We start from the raw sequence: 17,271 nt of genomic DNA on the forward strand, positions 1-17,271 counted from the left end.
CTATAAAGAAGTTAAGATGTCAGGATGTTTGTATTCTTTTTTCTTCATCTGTTCTTTTACAGACAATAATATATTTAAAAGAAAGAGGGAAGGATATAGCTTTGTAACTTTGAGCAGTCACTTGGAGACAGAAGAACCCTGTTTTCAGTCCCAGCATTAGCCTTTCATATAGGAGACAGACAGTCATTTCAGAGAGGAATTCAATGAATCCTTCACTGGTAGTAAAGAACATGTAAATATATTGTTTTGCATGAAGTATTAGAGAAGTGGGCACTCTCAACCTAGATTACTCTAAAATCTCATGAGCAATCAGTCTTCTGAAGGGGTTAAATGAAGCTTCAGTTACCCCTGGCAAAAGAGGATATTAAACACAAGTTGCTCTAAGTTCTAGATTGGAAAATGGCTAAGGCTGGGATTGTGATTCCTTCTCTGACCATCCCCAAATCAAACGACTGAGTTAATCTCTGGTTTTGTGAGGAAAAAAAAGAAAAGGCTTCAGGTGATGTGGGTTCCTTCCAGCTCAGCATATTCTGTGATTCTGTGATTAATTCCAGGAGTTAAAATTGCCCACTACAGAAAATATCTTCTGCCAGTCCAGATTACAGTGTCTAAATTCTGCTGTGTGTTAAATCTCTGCATGTCCCTCGGTATAAGAAGAGGAACTGTCATACCTCACTTGGATGTTAGAATTTCACTGTGCCGCTGTGCATAGAAACTGAGAGCTGTAATGCTTTTGCTCCCTTGGTAAACCAGCAGTTCGTGACTCTGTTGCCACACAAGAAATTTGTGTCACAGCTAGAAGTTGAGTCATGCCTCTGAATTCTACTCCAGTGCCTTTTGCTTTGGACCATCCTTCTTATGTTAAAAGTTCATTTTGACAAAGATTAGCAAATGAGTTCTTGTTATTTAGTATTTGCAGGGACAGTAAGAAAAATGTGCTAGAATTACTGATATTTAATGTAGATCTTGCTTGGGCATGGTTTCTTCTGGAGTGATCAGTGAGGATTAATGGTTTGTTGGTTCTAGTAACCATGTGTACCTGTTCAGGAGAAGGGGACAAGCAAACTGTCATCTCAAACAAGAGGATATGTCACACATCATGATATGGGTGATTAATATGCTCTGACATGAGTCTTATAGATGTTTGCATATCAGTAGCCACCAAACAAAAAAACCTGGTTTTGAAACTTATTTCTCAGAGAATTCTCTGGATATTCCATACATCCATTCCATTCCATAACAAGACTGGTCATAGCAACTTTTTACTAGTGCATATTTATAGTGGATAGGAGTTTGGGATGGAAAGAAAAAAAGTAATAGATTGTTTTTCTGTCTGAAAATGTAGGAATAATTCCAACAATGTAATTACATGACTTTATTTTGAGCAGGGATTTGAAATTAACATTTCTAGTTCTTAAAACACAGACACTTGACTCTTGTTTTTAATTCCATGTGACATAAGGAATTGCCAACTTTACAGTCTTCTGTCCCTTCCACAATGGCGAATTTTTTTCAGTGGTTCTGGAAAGGCAAGTGTACTACTTTCTGAGTCATAGTCCTGTCTCTGCAGCACCTAGGTGTTCCTTGGAAATACTGACATTCTCAGAACTGACATGGCCTGGCTTTGCTTAGCTTGTGAAACCTAAAGAACTCACAGAGAAGGATGGACTCAGAAACAGAGTTATAAAGCAAATACCATTTTAGAAAGAATGGAAATAAATTCTGACTACTGTGTTAACTTCAAACCTTAGCAGTCAAGCTTGCTGCTTCCAGTTATGTTATTAAAAGGATGTAGGAGGAAGGACTGAACAGTTAAAATGGCATTGACTAAAAGTGGAAACACTTATTTAAAATGTCAGCATTTAATCAAAACTCTAAAACAGAGAAAACATTTAGCTTTTTCTGTCTACTATAATGTTGACTGTTCATTGGAAATTATAGCAGTCAGTCAGATTTGGAAATCACAGTGTAGTGGACAGCTCGGGGAGAACCACAACAGGACTGTCATGGTCAGTTTAGATTTGTTAGAAGCAATTTTTTTTGTACTTTATATGTATGGTAGGGGTTAAGCTGATCTCATGTGTAAGCAGGAATAGAATTTCATTCCTATTACACTGGAACACTTTGTAATTATGTTGCTCTAGAACTCTGCAAAACACCACAATAAAAGATAAAAGTCTATTGGCTGATCTGAAAAAGAAGGATAATGACATGATACCAACATCCCTATTTTTTAAACAATAAGAAAATATCAAATCATCTGATAAAGAGTCAGGAATGATTTACCGACAGGCTACATTACAGTATAGCTTTGCATGATGTCAGATAATTTGAAGTGACATCATACCTATGCAGCTTTTCATCCCTGCCTTCACAACCTTCCAGGTATTTTGGACACTAAAATGTCATCTTGCACCTGGCCCACCTTCTGTTTAGTACATTTACCAGTTAATTAGAGATGAGAGAAAACTTTTCCACCATTAAATTTCTACATCTGTAGATGTAAGCATATCAGAATGTAAGCACAAACTTCTAGAGCATAACACAAGTAGACCTTTGGTACTGAAATTGAAGACAAGGACCCACAAAAATCCCAAGTCTATAGTTGGCTAAACTTGAAATAGAAAACCTATTTGTGTATTCCCACAGGCACTGCCAGCATGGCTAAGCTATGCTGCTCAGGGCTTTCTACAGGCCAGAACATTTGGGATTTGCAGGCTGCAGGTAATTCCACCAGCATCCTCTGATCCAGAAGGCACAGCAGGCATTGTCTGCTCACACCGACATGCCGCACCCCATTTCTGTAGGCAGCATAGCAATAACATCCCCTTTCACTGAAAAATTTCATGATAGTGATGCATCCTAGTGGTGGTCAGCAATGACTCTTCAATAAGCAACATACTGCTTTGGTTTCTCTGTTAACCTGAGTCAGTACAAGGGTGATGTTAATTCCCAAGCCAGAGCCATACCAAAATGATGATAGGTGAAGGCTGACTAGGATAAGGCAGCCTTCTGTCTTGGCTGTGTGAGTTTTTTCACGGAGAACAGAGAGAGAACAGGGAAGTTCGTGATGATTAAAGGACTCCCCTAGAGGAACCAGATTTGGAGCTATAACAGATTGAGGGAAAAACAACAAACAAATAACAGTACCACACCACCTGTATCAAAACAGAGAGCAATAAAGTAACCATCCATACTTCAGACATTATTTTTGTACCTGCATCAGAGAGTGTCTTTTTTGATTATGAGACATGTTTTGGAAACATTTTTTTTGTGGTAGTTCATGTTAGTGTGGATACAGCTCAGTCAACATGCTTGCTCTAGTGACTCCCAGACTTACATACCTACATATTACCACTGGGGAATTTATTATCTAAGGAACTTAGCTAAACTTAGGTCCTTCAAAGTTAGGTGTGATGACATGAAATGTTGCCACAACAGTTCTCATGATAGAACCCCAAATACAAAGGGACCAATTTTAAAAGTAACACATTGCTAGCTCAACTTTCAGTGAGATGTGTCAAGCATAGAATGCCTCACATAGAATGCCTCAAATACTAAAAATAATTAAAGTATCTTTGAAGTGGCATACACTTTCTAAAAAGTTGCTTTTCATCTTTTAACACTGAAGAATGTTTTCCTGTTCTTGCCATCTTCCTGTTAAACATTTCTTTTCCAGCCATTGCCCAATTTTACTTTTGGTCCTTGGACACAACATAATTCTGGACCTTTTGCTATCTGGTTGTTGACCCTTGCTACCTTTCCTGTCTATGCATCTTTAAAACTGAGCAGCTGAAATTCAGAGAGGGATAACTGCTACATTTCCCTTAGAAATCTAGCCATAGGAGGTATACTGGCAGCAGATTTCCAATGGAAATCACCGTTTCCACCCACAACCCAGCTGCCACATTTAAACCATGCTATATGGGGCTTCCACTCCCTTGGGAGGCTGTTTTCATTTTCCTTCAGAGGCTCTTCTACAGTCTAATGGAACTTGCTGTCAGCTATAAAAAGTAACATTATATGCCATAGTATTTTTTTTAATTGTGATATGACTCAAGTTGAAGCCTTCTTTTACTGGAATAGAATGTGATGGAATTCAGTTCGACTTTTTTGTTTGATGTTTTTTTACCTGAACAGACATCTTTTCTTTCATCAGATATATCAAAAAAGGCCAGATTAAGGGAAAGCCATTTAGGCATCTGGCTTTTGGAGTCATGTGATTAAACTAGGTAAGCTTTTATTTTCAGACTAGAGTATTTCTAATTCTCCTAATCATGAAAAAAAAAATAACTGAACATGAGATATAGATTTGTCCTTTGAGTCTGCCAACGACTTGAACCAATTTCTTTATGGTAGGTAAGCTTGTAACTTGGTGGAAGACCTGCAAGACTCCCTAATATTACAACAAAGCAACTTCTGTGTGCTGCATTTCCGTAGATTATTATCACAAACAAACATATGCTTTTCAGGGTGGAAGTCATGGCAGCGGGCAGAGGTTCTCAATCCTTTAACAACCAGAATTTAGAATATTTCACACTTGAATAATTCCTAACCACCCATGCAAAACAAAGAGCGGTATCCTGTAGTTTATGCTGGAGGTGAGACTCTGGTACATAAGCACTGAAGTGTTTGTGGCTTGTATCATTTCAATTTTCTCATTTTTGTTCCTGTAATTCCAGATGTTTACAGATGACAGTCTTGTGTTAGAAGGCAGCTCCACAGTATTATTCCTTTCCACTAGTTATATTCCGTAGCCATTAGCTTTTTTTATCAAGTAAGAACCTTATTGCTATAGTTACCGGAAAGTTGTTTTGTCATATTTCTTAATTCTGAGCCATATATCTTTCTTAGTTTAAATTAAGTTGGGAGTCAGTGCTATTGTGTATCTATGTAGAGGTGATGAGAAGAGTATTTAATGTAGGAATCAGTTGCTGATAGTCTCACCATAGTAGCCCTACGTTACAGATATGGTAAAATGACAACGTGCTCTATTACTCAGTACTTAAGTACATGCTACAATGATAGTTTGACCCATTGTGTTTTGGTAAATATACTCTATCCAGTCTGTGTCTAAGGGTCTTGATTCTACTAATGGGTATCTATCCATGTTATTAAATGCTTGACAATGTAAGTACATGAATGGCCTTCGATTTCCAGGAGTTTATTTCCTTTGATTTTTGGATGCTTGAACTTAGTATGCTGAATTGCTTAAAAGCAATCACATTTAAAATGTTGGAATAGAAAGATTTCATGTCATGTTCAAGGCTCAAACATTGTGACTATGCAAAGATCTTTTGTAACTGATGGATGCGCTCTTGTTGCATATTCTAACCGTTTCAAACTGATGAATGATTTATTGTGAACTTTTCCATTTTATTATATAAGTTTATAATGAAAAACAGTTAATTAATTGGAACTTGCCTTGCCCTCAAGCTGTAAACAGAGTTGTCATTGCCACTGAATCTGAAAACACAGAATACACACAAATCTGGTCATCTTGGCAGCTCTAGATGATGCTTGTATTTAACTGAGTGTAGCCAACTTAGTCTTTGTCTATATGTAGAAAAATAGAGGGTTTTCTTTCCCGAAGTTTTTCTTCCAGTTTAGATTTTTTTAAATAAATGTGGACCTCAAGATTTTGATTCAGAGCAGAAGTCAGTGTTCTTTGAGTTAGTGCAGAAATGGTCATTGGCTTTGCACGTTTCCATTTTTATGTGTCTGGGTTACATCTAAATCAACATCAAAGTGCACTGAATCAATAGCCACTTAACAAAACCTGATTATATGCATTTCATCTAATGAATCAATATGAGTCATTAAACCTGTGCTCTTTGCACTATCCTACACTCTTTGATCATCCCCTGTATTCAAGGATCTGGCAACAAGACATAATGAATTGTGGCTTCCGGCTCTTGAACACACAGCTAGGTTGGGTATTTGCCATCCTGAGACTGGAGTGCAACTGCACTGTTAGGTGCTATCTTTGTTGGGGTTGAGCAGACAGTTAAAAAGAAAAAAGAGGGAGAAAAGGTCTTGGACTTGTCTCACTTTCAACAGATTCCTAAGTGGTAGAAATGCAAGTTAATCACTATCATATCCCTTTACTGTCAGTAGGCAAAGTCTCTAAGAAAAGTGAGATGAATAGCCTCGCAGGAGGTTCCTGTTTGTCTGCATTGACTTATGAAGGGAGCTTAACATGACATGTATAGACCTAGTTTTTAGAAGCCTAGGGGTAGGTGAGAGATGAACCCCATCAATGACATCATAAGTCATGGGGCAATCAGATATTACATTGATTTATTTATATAAATATTGTTGAGTAATCTACAACTGCAGGACATGTACATTGCTAACCTGTGCTACCACATAAGTTTTTAGTCTCATGATTTGTTGCATTTAGTTTTTTATATCTTGCTTTAGATGAGCTCTCTGTAGATGAAAGTTTTCCTGTATATTTGTACAACACATAGAAGTACATTGCTGTGCCGCATTGTTTCTTCACTGAACAGCTATTGTAGTGAAACAATTAAACTAGTAGTTTGAATGGGTTAGTTATTGCAAAACTGAAAGTTTCCTCTTAGCTGTCATATCCCAAGAGCAGGGACTTTGGTGATGTGTGTAATGATCTTGCCAACCAGAGGACAGGTTAGCCAGTAAGTTTGTCAGTGTTTGTCACAGGGTTCAGTTGCATCAGTTTGGAGTCTCAGTGAACTGGTGTGGGGAGGTGCTTCCCACTAGAGATGTATAGGATCCAATGAATAAAAGATCCTAGCTTTGACTTAAGTTGCTGTGACTGTATTAATTACATTAAAGCTATTCTGTAAGTGGCCTTAGATGCTACAGTGCTTGGCAATGGTTGCAAGAAGCCTGATCTGGAACCGTATTCAAGGCTCTGGCTCAGTTGCGAGCAGGCTCCTGGAAAGCACATTTGAGCAAGTTAGTCTTCTAGATTGGGATTAGTAGCACATAGGATGCTAGCACAGAGAATTTTAATCCTTCTGGTTGGAAGTTTTAAAACCAGTGTGTCCCAGTTCCATCTTGTTGGCTGCAATTAGCCATCTCTGTGAAATAAAAGCTCCAAAACTCCATGTCTTGCTTGAACTTTGACTTCTTACTCTTCCCATTTTCTCTTCTATAGCTTACTAATTGGAATACTCAGCAAAGTTCTTTAACTTTCACAGCCTGGGAAGGTTTGACTCAATACCTCCTATATTCCAGAACAGTACACAGGCATTAGGTAGGACTTTTGTGGGATAAAAAAGATTCCTGACTAGTGTGGCTTAGAAAGCAAAAATAATTTCCCACAAAGAAGTTTGACACTGCCACCCTACAGTTAGCAGTGTCCACTGGGTTTGCTGCTCATTCCTGTAGCAATTTGGCATACTTTAAGCAGTGTTTAAATATGAATGGAAAATCATCCTCAACTGAAGCAGTTTATTCTTGCAACTGAGTAGGCAAATCACTAAGATGGAGCTAGTCTCTTTTTCTGAATTTATTATCATTCCTTCATTCCTATCAATTCATTGATTCAGCTTCACCAAGAGTGCTACCAGCTCTTCCTTTCAATAGTGCATAATCTGCTGGGAAGGGCAGCCTCCTGGAGTTTGGGAAATTCAAGCTGCAGGGTTTGATGGAATCTAAATATTTATTGTCTGGTCAACTGCTATCAGTTGATAGTGTCGGCCTTTTAAAGCTAATAGTCGCTGCTTTGAGAGTGATTTAAAAGGCTGCAGTGTTGTTCAAATTAATTAGATTTGCACATTCTTAAAAGACTGGATTTGTTAGAGGGCTTATGTGCTAAACACCTATTTTCTCAATACCCTGCAAGTCTTGATCAGGAGATACAGACTTTGAAGTTACCTAGTCCAAACCAAAGTAGTACTTAACAGTATCCAGTGGGACAAGTGTAAATGCCTTGGGAACTTTCTGCCTGAAGCCTTAAGCAGAAGTTTGCTTCCAAGGAGATTCTTCCTAATTTGCTATCCTCAACTGTATATGATAAAGTTTCACCTCAGTGCCACTTCAGATACTTAAAGTACTTCACTGAATGTTTCTGATAACCTCATTAGGTGTTTATGTAGCAAATTTTTAGATTCTATTGCCTACCAAATATTTTGGTTTCTGTTAATTAAATTAAGTTCTTACGTGAAAAACAAGGAAGAATGAGGACTCTGTTGTTGGAACACTTTTTAAATTGAAAAACTTTCTGTAAGATTTTTCAAAGTACTACTAAGAAAAAAAGAAAGGAAAGAAAAAGATAATGATCCACCAAGAAAAAATATTATTCAGATTTAGAGCATAATATTGGCATCATCTTATTTTTCTTCACTTGGATCTTATAGCATGAGGCATCTGAAATAATAGATTCAATAGAAAAGAACACAAATGAAAAAAGAATGCTGGTAAACGTGGCACATAGGAATTACTTTATCCAAACTAGGTATTTAAAGTTGACTAGACCTTTATTAGTCATATAATCTCTCCTTCTCATTTTCTCATTTTCGTCTAAGAGGAAAACTTCCTCCAAACATAGGTGTCATGTCCCAGATTTGATGTGTGAGTTGGCATATCATGGGGGAAAAATACTAATCGGTAATCTGATTTAGAAAATCCCTTGTATTTCTTTGGTCCTACACTATGTATATTTAAATAGATATGTTAATTGTTCTATATTAGAAATAATAAACATAATAATTATGCTGAAAATTATGTTAATAAAATATATTAAAAATCACGAAGTTCAACTCTGGGCAAGAAATATCTTTTTCTGAAGAACAGTCTTACTGAAGGTATCAATGAGTAGCATCATAAGGAGAAGGATTAAAGGAGAAAAATTGCATGAGGGTTAAAAAAATATCACAAATCATCTTCTAACTAAGGAGCATAAAATCATATATTATTTCTTCCATTTCTTCAATTATTAATGTCTGTATGTCCTCTTGGAGCTCATTGCTATGAAATTCAACAACATTATTTCCACAAGAATTATTCATGACAGATTCCAAAAACCAGAGATGACTGAGGCACACAGCAAAGCACTGTAGAATATTCAAAAGTGTGTTTCAGGAAGCCCAAATATATACCCTGCTGAAAGCCAAGAGAGCTAAAGCATGGGGGGAAAATAAGACAACCACAGCTGACCAGGGAAATACAGGGAGCAATGAAAGAACAGATAAAGGCACACAAGACACATAAATCAATGGGGTCATTGCTCCTAGCAGGGATAAACAAGTCTAAAAATAACCAAATAAGGGGATGATCACAAAAGCCAAAATTGAAAATATAGAGAAGATTGCAGAAGCCATAAGGACAAACCATAACAGATTTCACAAACACATGAGGAACAAGAGGTCAGTGGGAGAGACTGTCACCTCCATATGTGGTCCGGAGAGGAAGTCAGTGGCAGAGGCTGCTGGGAAGCCAGTGCTGCCTTCCCCTTGGTGTGCTTGCTGGAGTGACCACAGGGAACATGCCAGAAACAGAGAGAAGTGTCCTGGAGGCAGAATCTGAAAAATTAATGCAACAAAGGATGAGAACAGAGCAGGTTAAGAAAGAAAAAGAAGAAAATAGGGCAGCTTAACAGTAGGCTTCAGGTCTGGTGGCCTGTTTCCTAGGTTTCTGAAAGATATGGATTTTTTTTTTAACTCTCTCACTCTACAAAGTCTACAGTACATGAGGTATATGTAAGCTATGTGAGGTATACAGTTGAAAGGCAGAAGGAAGCTGGTGCAAGACAGTATTTTAAAAGTTTGAAAAGAAAAAACATTACAATGGTAGATTTAATAGGTATAAATCCAAGTACAGCCAAAATCAAATTCAGGCTTATGTAATAACTGATTAAAATTAATTAGGAAAGAGTTAACAAAAGCTGAGTTGAAGTTAACTAATTATAGGACAAGGATAAATGGATACAAATTGAAAGAGGGGGAATTCAGGCTGGATATTAGGAAGAAATTCTTCACTGTGGTGAGGATGAGATCCTGGAACAGGTTACCCATAGAAGTTGTGGATGCCCCAACCCTGGCAGTGTTTGAGACCAGGTTGGACAAGGCTTTGAGCAACCTGGTCTAGTAGGAGATGTCCCTGCCCACAGCAGGAGGGTTGGGACAATATGGTCTTTAAGGTCCTTTTTAACCCAAACCACTCTATGATTCTGTGAACTAGTATAATCAATTTCCTTGGAAAAATTACATATTCCCAAGCCTTAGTGTTGGACCCAACCATTGAAATATACAAATATTTGTTTTTGTGGTTGCTGGTGTGTCCTCCGTTTTAATTCTATGAGCACAGGCGCTGAGAATAGATTAATAAAGTTATAAACTAAAGTCAAGTTCACAACTCAACTTGAATAGCTGAGTTGCAAACAGTTAATGAGATTTATAAAAGCATCAAAGTCATCAGGCAACTAACTGGAATTGATTTCCATTGCCATTTATGCATTTTCCAGGGGCCCCTGAATCCCAAGTAATGCCTTAGATTCTCACAAACTTTATAAAATATTGTGTAGAAGGCCATAAAGCTATGAAAAAATATTAAAGATGACAAATCTGGCAGTGGAAACAATTTATTTCTACTTTTGGCAAATAATTTGTATCTAAAAAATCGTGCAGTTCTTCTGAGATGTCAATTCAAAAATTAAACAAATAGATGTTAGTTATCCCCCTGTCCTCTGCCTGATTTCCTACACTTTTGTGAATTCCAAAGGAGACTCTTTTGGGGCATTACTAGATGAAAACTGTTACAAGTGTTTAGTGTTCTTAAATGAAAAAAGATTGGAGCAGGGTGGTGTTAATGTTCTGGCTTTAGAGTGACAAACTGCCCAGGGTTGGATGGGGCTTTGAACAACCTGGTCTAGTGGAAAGTGTCCCTGCCCATGGCAGGTGGGTTGGAAATAGATGGTCTTTAAAGTCCCTTCCAGACCAAACCATTCTATTATTTTACTAAAAGTTCAAGTTTGTGTGAATGTCAGTGGCCAAAAATTTTCACAGTTACTCATCTACAGATGCTCAGACTGCTTGATGTGTCATCTTTACCTCTTACAATGTTCTTAGAGAAAGAAAGGAAATCCTGGGGATTTCTGGGGCTGACCCTACCTGCATCTTTGAAAATAAAGATCAGGATGGATGGAGCATGTGTATATTCCTTAGATATGTGCATCCCAGGCAGACTGTGAACGAGTGGTTTAAAATTTAGGTAAGACAATATTTAAGTTAGGTACTTCAATAAAATTCTTTTTACCTAAGTAGCAGTTTAAGTAATTGGGATGCATAGCTGCTGGGGTGCAAATAAGTTAGACCAAAATCAAGACCGTGAAGACACAACACTGAGCACTCTGTAGTACTAAATGTGGTGAAAACTGTTTTTCAGTGGTCTGTCAAGAGAATGGGAAGCATTATTAGAGTGGAAGAAAGTGATAAGAGATCTTCAGTGTTTTGTCATTGGGATAAAGGGATCGAGAATATAATGTAAAATGGGAAGTTATAAGTAGATATGCAGAAAGGGCTATAAAGAACAATTTAAATGTCTCAAAACTAGGTAATCAGAGGAAGAAGACTAAAAGCTGATATAGCTCGAGTAGTGTTTATAATCACACAATAAAAAGGTTCAAAGAGGAACTTCTTTGAACAAAAGGTACTATGGAGAGCATTCACTCTGCACAGATTATAGAGGTTACACGGGGTGGATCAGATTCAACAAACATGGACTATATGACCTTAGAGAAGCAGGTGGCTACTTTGATGGAAGACCAGGACTCTGAAATACTATTTATTTTCCAGTGCATTAAAATGATTGATGATGAAGTGGTACTTTACTTTGAAAAGTATGACTTCCTTCGTTGACAAAGGTTTTTGTTTATTGTTTGATTTATTTTCAATGTGAGAACACTTGCAACACTGACCATGAAAACTGTTGGTTTTGGTTGTGTTGAGGATCTTCCTTTCCCATTTGTCTGGTCTTGCAGTATAATAGAGCAAAACAGTGGAGAATTTAAGAGCGATCCATTATTTATAATAATAATAATAATAATAACAGCCAGCAGCATTAAGAATGTGGTCATATTTTCATTATTCAAACAACATTGAAATGTATCTTAACTGCACACAATCAAAACCTTACTGAATATTGCAAAATTATGAAGCATTGCTTTATTCCTGATTGTTGTACTGATACGTTACAGGTAGGATAAGATTGCTGGGTTTTTTAACTGTATTCATCTGCCTTAGAGAAGAGTGTAACATGTTGAAGAGAAAAAAGAATGAGAAGGAAAAACACACATTTGTATCAGTTGTGAAACTGTTATGCTGTCATATGCATGTGACATTTTCAGGCAAATGATAGTCATTTGCAATTTCACAGGTTTTGTAAGTGTCCTTCCCCTTGGTCAGTATTGTGTAAGAAGCATTTTACTTTGAAAACATGCATTCTGAGAACAGCAACTAATGGTGTAGAATTAGTATATATGACTAAATGAAATCTGGAGGATAGTGTAATAATTTACATCTTTTCTTTTTACACAGTGTTTATGGATGTCCTTTGGCAAAAAAAAGAAAAACACAAGATAAACAACCCCAAGAACCAGCCCCCAAAAGAAAACCCTTTGTGGTTAAAGCAGACAACTCTTCAGTAGATGAGTGCTATGAAACTGATGGAACAGAGGAAATGGATGAAAAGGAAGAGGAAGAAGAGGAAGAGGATGAAGAAGAAGAGGAATATTCTGATGATAATGAGGAGCAAGGTGATGAGGAGGAGGATGATGAGGAGATAGATCGAGAAGAAGAGGAGATTGAGGAAGAAGAAGAGGAGGATGAAGAGGAAGGTGAAGATGTGGAGGATGAAGAGGAAGAGGAAGAAGAAGAGGAGGAAGAAGAGGAGGAGGAGGAAGAACGTGGTAATAATCAGAGTATTAGTAAAAAGTAAACAATGCGTGTTTTCTGGGTTAATCTTCTAGTGTGGTGTGTGAGGATTTAGCTATGTGGTTCTCATTAAAGCTAATGGAAGTCATGCAGTTAAATCTCTCTACTCCACACTGAAAATATACCCCACTGTGTTCTCTTAACATTTATTTTAATAAGTCTGTCTTCCAAATATTTTTTAATACACCAGCACTCACATTTCAAACAAGGAGGGTGGAGGTGTGTTTATGCTAAAAATGCTTGCATAAAATGTAATCCTAGTAGTGGATTAATGCATGCAGTTACCAGGAGAATATTCACAAAGGTACAAGCAAAGCATCAGCTACAGCTGGGTGCCTGTACTGATCATTTGCAAGTGTATTTGCTAGATCTGCTTATAGAATGTCAAAGATTACCCACATAAATTCTGTCACAAGTTTGCAGATAATTTTTGTGTGTAAAAGTGGACCTCTTCCCTTCAAAAATTTTGCCCCATACTTCCCCTTACCCTAAGAAACTATTCAGAATTAACTATTATAACATACTTTGATTCTTTGAGGCTTGAATGCTGTGTGCTTTAGTTGATTCCAGTAAAAATAGTGACAGCTTTACATCAATAACGTCTTTCTAAAATTTATGTATTTTGGTTATCATACTATGGCATAAGTGCCATTTAGACATACAGGTCACTGGTAGTAACTAAATTAATGCAATAGCAATGTGATTAGCCTATTCGACTTTCTCTTTTTTTGGGATATTGGACTTTATATAACCAGTACTTTCAAAATATGTGTTTAGTGTCCATTTACTCAAGAGTCCATATGCTGATGACAGACATCATAATGCACTGGGGTGAAATGAAGGAATCATGCAAAAATTAATGAACTATCTAAAAAGTATTTTGTTCCCATTTTCAGGGAACACGTTTTTGGTTGGGTAGATTCACCTTTCTAACCAATAAAAATATAAGAAAAGCTTTCAGCACTCCTCAGTTGGATTCCTCTTAGGAACCAGGTATGAAAGTTGTATGACTTTTGTTTCAGCATTCTGTAAGGTCAGATCTTAAATCTTAAAGACAGACTTTGAAAGTATTCTTTCCATTTGGGCAAGATGGTGGCCAGCTGGGTGGCTATAACATTTTCTCAGATACTGCATCTGTAGCATTTCCTCAATTGCCTGAATTTGCCACAAAATTGGTAGAGAATAAATGGTCGATCTTAAAAGTTTCATGAGTTTGATGCAACAGGGAAGCCATTTCCTTTTGCAGGGAACTCTGCTGTTTCAGAACCTGGAAGAGAAGCTGTGTTAAATTAGGCTGATGTGCAGCTGGTCTTGCTCTCCTGATGGGCAAGCACAGGATGTCCAGCAGTTTCTTTAACAAATAATGGTGACTGAGTTTGTTGGTGCTTAGGTTATGGTGCAACTGCTGCTGTGATTTCAGCTGACATTAAAAACTTTGAATCTACACTATCAAAAATTATAAAAGGAAAAAAAAACCTAAGCAAAACTCAAGAGCTCAAGAAAATTGCTTCTGCCAAACCAGCAGGCTTGACACTCAGTTTATTTTTCTATGATAATGAAACACAGTGGTTTAGTTATTCCAACACAGTTACACATGCAGTTAGTGGTCCTAATCAATGTGAAGAGGCTGACATTGCTTTTTGACTGCTTTCCTTCCATATATAGTAGGCTGTGGTTAAGAACTGCAAAAAATTCACAAAGGTACCTCTGTAAGCTGCTCTGCATATTACTTGAAATTAAAATTTAGGTAGGTCAAGTTTTTCTTTGGATTCCATTCTATTCCAACAATAAAACAAATGTACATTAATAAATATATATATATATTCTATGTAAAAAATTAGTCATTAAGAAAAATTCCTCATAAAATTGGAAAAGTGATAATAGAATTTTATGAGAAAGGTATTTAATGATCTTTTTGAGCATCAACATGGTAATCACTATGCAACAGTCCCAGTTAGAGCACAGATGATTTACAAGAAAGAATTCCTAGCAATTAATGAGGAAGGCAGTATGGAGTTCCTTATGTCTATGCCAAGGAGTGGAGAGTGATAACACTTTGGTTTTGGTGAGGTCTAGAAGCTAATCAATAAATCAGATTTTTTTAAAATAGTTTATATCCTATTGATTCCAATAGGGATCCTGAAGTTTCACTTTATTCTGCTTGTAGCAAAAGCTATATTGGTGGAATTTGGACTGTTGATTTTCTAAGGAAAAAAAGTGCAAAGTTAAGTGCTCTTAAACTTTATGGTCTAAATATAACTCTTGCCTTTATCTGTTGACTATATGGAAAATTAGGTCTGTCAGCTATGAATTCAGTTAATACAATCAGCTGCTGCTCCCTACAATGTAGATATTGTAGCAAACCACCCTATAAGTCGCCTTAGCAGGAAGTCTGAATGTGTGTTAGTATTTCTATCTCTAGAAACAAAATGCAGAATTTATCCACTGGTCACCAGGATACCTGACAGTTCTCAAAAAGGTTTCTGTCACTGGTGTTGTAGATGATAGCTGTTCAGAAAATTTCCATAAGTAACTATAGCCTAGGTGCACAAAAGAGTTAATATAAATATTGGTGACAGAAGGTTAAAATTATAAGTATTGTTGACAGAAGAATTCCTCAACAAATATAGAACAGGACTATAGAGGAAACAATTGGGGAGGGCAGGGAAGGGAGAGGGTAGGAGCATATGGGTAAGGTATTTTACTGTTTCTTAGGCCAAATTCAGTTTTCTTTTAGAAAAGGGTAAATCCTGGGAAACAAAAGTGCATCACTGGCATGTCATTGCTCATACTTTTTTGGTTTAAAAGAAAGTGAATTTTGAGTGGGATTCTCAGAGGATATAGATATTATAAAGGTCATGTAGGTAAACAGTTCTCATTGAAAATACTTGAACATTCACTGAAACCATCACAGCCTTTGAAAATCACATTTTTGTAGCCTTGTCACTGATAAACTAAAGGACTTGGAGAATACAGATGTGTCCTAAGGAAACAGGCTCACAAATCTCAAAATAACAATTTAAAATTAAAAGGAGGAAAAAAACCAAACTTTTTTAAATGAGTCCCCGATTCCGTGCCCATATTTCTGTACACAATCCTTTGAACCAAAATTAATGCTAAAAACTCTCCATCAATGGCTAACATATCCTCCTTAAATTTCCATTAAATCTGAATCTCTTTGAAGAACAGATATCTATCCATCTATCTATGAAGAAACTTGGAAAACCCTTATGTTCAACAGGTCCACTAAAGGAAAGATGAATCTTTGTTATTTCCCTTATATCCCAGGAAAAAATGACAGATAGATGACCTGTGTTATGATAACATAACCTGTAAGTTGCAATACAAATGGGAAGGAGTAAGAGTAAAGGCTGCTGTTGGAGTGCCCTTTCTCTGTGATGACAGCTGCTTAGAACCTTTGGAATTCAGAGGAGACACAGTAGAGGTTTTTTAATAATAATACCTAGCACATGGACATAAGGATAGATGTTCTGCCTGTTTTCTTATTTCATAGAATCATAGAATTGTTTAGGTTGGAAGAGATCTCTAAGATCATCAAATCCAACCATATTTCTTTAAATTGTAGGATGGTTTTTAAAAAACTCGTAATATGTTTGTGTTTTTTCTTTTACTTGCATAAACTCAATGCAGACAGATAGACCTTGAATATAATACACCTGTAAGCTCCATTAAGACTGTTAGTGCCCTCCACTGTCTTCTTGATCCCCTCTGAAGTGCTTCTGAAGCACTTATGTCCTCTAAGCTAGAGGAGATGCAAATATCAATTTAAAAGATGAAAGAAGCTCATGCACTGAGGAAAGCATGGTGGGACGCAGCTTTCCAGCTGTGCATGCTGCTGAAAACACTCTTGATAAAGTAAACATCTTCATAAAATGAAGACAACATATCTGTATTAGCAAGGTCATCTGATAGCCTGCTGACCACTAATCATATTCATTTATTTAAACTGTTAGCAGGAAAGTGGTCATCTCTTTGGTGAACACAGTAGGTGTTCAGTATTAATCAGAGCAGGGAGCTAAACTCACGTGTACCTCAGAGGAAAAGCACCTAACAGAAGTAAATTATAGCTTTAAATTAAGAAGCCAGAAAGCAAAATTTCACTGCTTAGGGCAACATATACAGAAAAAAAATTATTTTCCAAGGCTAAAGAAGACTAAATAAATACCTTCACAAGGTGAAACAGATCTAAACTCCTTGCTAATAAAGTCTATTGCTATATTACACCTTGATAAAAGAAGATAACCTGTGCTTAGAGTGTCTCATCAATAATAATCTGAAGAACAGAAAAAAACTAGAGTTGCTGTGGAAGACATTTATCCTGGCCACTGCATTG

At 36.9% G+C, this 17,271-nt stretch overlaps 1 protein-coding gene across 19 annotated transcripts in view; it reads left to right on the forward strand.

The window, feature by feature from the left end:
* Positions 1-17,271, forward strand: part of MYT1L (myelin transcription factor 1 like) — a 299,550-nt gene that overhangs the window by 185,867 nt on the left and 96,412 nt on the right. For 14 of the 19 annotated variants that reach the window (XM_018088859.1, XM_018088858.2, XM_018088864.2 and 11 more), the window contains one exon: positions 12,522-12,892. In XM_018088859.1, coding sequence (XP_017944348.1) covers positions 12,522-12,892 — 371 coding nt within the window. Of the gene's footprint in view, positions 1-12,521; positions 12,893-13,828; positions 13,911-17,271 lie in introns of those variants that run through there. The other 5 variants (XM_018088865.2, XM_018088871.2, XM_018088872.2 and 2 more) reach the window with 2 other exon arrangements.

The sequence above is a fragment of the Manacus vitellinus genome, unplaced genomic scaffold (genome assembly GCF_001715985.3).
Source record: "Manacus vitellinus isolate BGI_N305 unplaced genomic scaffold, ASM171598v3 scaffold_11_pilon, whole genome shotgun sequence".
NCBI lineage: Eukaryota > Metazoa > Chordata > Aves > Passeriformes > Pipridae > Manacus > Manacus vitellinus.